The sequence below is a fragment of the Miscanthus floridulus genome, chromosome 8, assembly GCF_019320115.1.
Source record: "Miscanthus floridulus cultivar M001 chromosome 8, ASM1932011v1, whole genome shotgun sequence".
NCBI lineage: Eukaryota > Viridiplantae > Streptophyta > Magnoliopsida > Poales > Poaceae > Miscanthus > Miscanthus floridulus.
The window spans coordinates 58,206,837-58,210,329 of NC_089587.1; the positions used below are offsets into that span (position 1 = coordinate 58,206,837).

At 54.6% G+C, this 3,493-nt stretch overlaps 1 protein-coding gene across 1 annotated transcript; it reads right to left on the reverse strand.

Moving 5' to 3' along the window:
* Window positions 1-516: 516 nt before the first annotated feature.
* Window positions 517-3,272, reverse strand: LOC136469134 (uncharacterized). The gene is made up of 3 exons (XM_066467451.1): window positions 3,216-3,272; window positions 1,581-2,425; window positions 517-883 (listed from the first exon to the last, which is right to left on the reverse strand). The coding sequence occupies exons 1-3, from the start codon at window positions 3,270-3,272 to the stop codon at window positions 517-519; spliced, it is 1,269 nt and encodes a 422-aa protein (XP_066323548.1).
* Window positions 3,273-3,493: the final 221 nt, after the last annotated feature.

Sequence of the window (3,493 nt, forward strand, 5' to 3'; positions counted from 1 at the left end):
TCTGCCGCGCCACGTATCAAGGCGCATCACTGCCGCGCCAAGGTCGATGGCGCGGCAGGCCCTGCCCCGTCAGCGGTCAGCGATTCCGGTCACCGCCACGTCAGCCCTCTGCCGCGTCAACATGCATGAGGCGACACAGGCATTTGGCCGCGCCAGGACAATAGGCGTGGCCAAAAGTGTTAGTTAAAAAAAACCCGACCATATTAGATTTAAAATTAGTTTTCAAAAAATATTAAAATTAAAAAAAAATTCCGTGCCTGCAGGACAGCAAGCAGGAAGGGCCAAGAGAGGGTGTCGAATGCTTTAGAGATATCAATCTTGAGCAGCAGCATCGGCACCTTCCTCTTCCTGATGAGCACGGCAGCCCTCTGAATGTACTTGTAATTGCCATGGATCGTTCGCTGCCTAATGAATGCGTTCTGATTCTTGCCGATGAACTCATCCATCCTTGGTGCCAGCCTTAGCACCAAGATCTTTGAGACCAGCTTTGCAAAGCTGTGGATCATCGTGATGGGCCTAAAGCCGCCTGGACATGATTAGTGCGTTGTTGAGTTTAGCCATGCTTCGACTGTCAGCTTGTGCGAGCGCATGAATTGGATCCATCACCTCGTTTTGAATAACCGGCCAGGCTGCCTTGTAAAATGCTCCCGTGAACCCATCAGGTCCGGGCGCCTTGTCGCTGGGCATTGCCTTGATGGCATTCCATACCTCCTCGGTGCTGAAATCAACTTCCTGTTCAGAGAGGTCAAATGGTATGATGTCCAGCGCCTCGAAGTTCAGAGATGTGCGGTGGTCGTGGAGTGCCTCTTCCATTCCTTCATGATCTGCAATGACGTGGCCCGCCACAGTTTGGGACGGTATATAGTTCCGTCTCCTTCGTCCCCTGGCAATGAGGTGGAAGTATGCGGTGTTGGCATTAAAGATGGCAACGGGGAATTCCCCGTCGGAGGTTGCCTCCCTATCCCCGTCCCCGCGGGGAGAAAAAATCTCCGTCCCCGTCCCCGCCAAAGCTCACTGGGACAATTTCTCCCCCATCCCCGCCCCCGCGAGGGGAAAAATCCCCGTCGGGGATCCCCGTCCCCGCATTTGTTCATCACCATTTAGGTTAATTCATCATCATTTACATGAGTTCATCGACACAATATTAGAGTACACCACGAATCACAATCCAAAAATAGCTAAATAGCAAGAAGCAGGATATTAATCATCACAAAGGTGTAGAACTAGGGTTATTGCTGTTATATATACTCAGAAGACATTGGGCCTTCGTGGGCTGGTTGGGCCATCAGGAAAGAGAACAAAGCCTGTATATAAACGGGGCGGGGATGCGGGTATCGGGGACGGGGAATGCTCCCCCAGACCTGTCCCCGCCAAACCCGACGGGGGACGTTTTCTCCCCGTTTAGATCCCCGTGGGGGCATATTTGACTCCATCCCCGTCCCCTAATAGGGGAATTCCCCGCGGGGAATCGGGGATCGGGTCCCCGTTGCCATCTTTAGTTGGCATCGCCCTCGCTCAACTGGCGGACCCGCGATCTCTGCCTGGCCATTGTGCGTTCGAGCGAAGATAGGCCCAGGCACCGCACTTTCATCCTCTTCCTGAAGGCTGATTCTTCCTCAGAAAGCGTCCGGTTCTCTTGCGCTGTGCCAAGTTGTAAGATGATCTCGCGGGCCATCAGCAGCTGCGATTTGATCTCGCCGATCCTTGTGGCCGCCCACCGCTGAAGAGCTTTTACCAGCGCTCTAAGCATGCTGTCGAGCCGTTGCAGGGGGTCAGAAGCATGTTGCGGCCTGCGCCACGCCTGACTGAGAACCTCGTCGAAGTCGTCGAACTTGGGCCAGAAGATCTCGAAATGGAACCGCGCCTTGGCCTTTTGGCCCAAGTTGGTTTGTAGCAACAAAGGGCAGTGATCAGATGCGTCGGAGCCCAGCCCTCGTAGGTGACAGTTGGGGAACATTTGGTCCCAATCAAAGGAGACCAAGAACCGATCCAGACGCACAAGCATCGGCGCGTCCGTTTCGTTGCTCCACGTGAAGCACCGGCCATGCAGGTGGAGGTCTTGCAGTTCCAGAGCCGCGACGGTCCAGCGAAAACGGCATAGGTTTGTTCTGTCGATTCTGTCATTGTTCTTGTCCTGTTCAGATAGGATTAGATTGAAATCGCCGGTCACCGCCCAAGGCCCTGTGAACGAGTCCCTGATGGCCTCCAGCTCTTCCAAGAAGAGGACCTTGTCACCGTATTCCTGTGGCCCGTACACCACGGTTAGCCACCATTTAGCATCGACCTCAGGCGACTGGTAAGCCGGTTGGATCGCCACTGCGATGGAGTAGCAGCCAAACCAGGACTTCGCTGAAAGACAGGCAGGTTTGACGACCAGCAACCAAGACACCCCCGCGCGTGTGCGATGCCGGCAGGTAACCAAAGTCTGAAAATTCAATTTCCAACATGGAAAACACAAGCGACTGCGAGATTGTTAACTAATCTGCTGCTCCCTTGTGTGAACGCACGACAAGAGGCAGACGTTGAAAAGGGCTCTATGTTGCTGCACTGTAGCCGCTACAGGGGCAGACGTCGAAAGGCTCCCATGCCACACTGTAGCCACAGCAGAGGCAGACGCCAAGGTCAGTCCTGCTGTCACATCTTGTCACTGTAGCAGTATGGTAGCCTGACATGTCTGTGTACTAGGATTAGATGGGTAGAGTTGTATATATAGTTTTCTACTACAACTCAGTAAAGAGAGCGAGTTCAACTTTGCCATCTCCTCTATAGAGCTCTGACCAACGCTGGTGCTTGTGCTGTGTGTGTGCGATCTGTTCTCTCTCCCTTCTTGTACCTCTAGCCATAGTGTGTGGTCGACAACGCTGGTGAGTGGTTGGCTCACCCGTGCCGGAGATCCAGGGGTCAACAAGTCGTATCAGAGCCATACAAGCGCCGTCGCTGGACTAACCGCTGGCGATGACGGACGGTTTGGAGATGGGCGATAGCAGCGGCGCTGCGGTGGCTGTCCAGCCACGACAGGAGGTCGTCGTGCGCACGGTGCGAGGGGTCAGCGGCACCAGTTGGCCGACACTGACTCGCACCAACTATGGCGAATGGGCGGTGACCATGAAGGTCAAGCTCAGAGCCCGACGGCTCTGAAATACTGTTGACAAGGGCACCAACAACGAAGAAGACTACATGTCTGCGTTGGACGCTATCCTCGCTGCTATGCCAACGGAGTACAGGGAGCCATTGGAGGCGAAGAGCTCTGCTAAGGAGGCGTGGAAGGCCATTGTGGCGATGCGCGTTGGTTCCGACCGCGCAAAGAAGGTGATGGCCCAGCGCTGAAGCAGGAGAACGCCAATCTCAAGTTCAAGGATGGTGAATCAGTGGATGACTTCTCCCTCCGCCTACAGACGCTCATCAGCAAGCTAAGGAGCCACGGCGTCACCATCGACGAAGAAGAGGCGGCCTCCAAATACCACCACTCCGTGCCGATGAAGTAAATCCAGAT

Bases quoted from the DNA above. Each gene is read 5' to 3' on its own strand.
- LOC136469134 (XM_066467451.1), bottom strand. From the start codon at position 3,272: ATGGCCTTCCACGCCTCCTTAGCAGAGCTCTTCGCCTCCAATGGCTCC. The intron at 2,426-3,215 runs GTTGGCATAGCA...TTGAATTTTCAG, and splicing joins CCAATGGCTCCCTGTACTCC to ACTTTGGTTACCTGCCGGCA. The intron at 884-1,580 runs GTGCCTGGGCCT...CCTCATTGCCAG, and splicing joins AGGAAGAGGATGAAAGTGCG to GGGACGAAGGAGACGGAACT.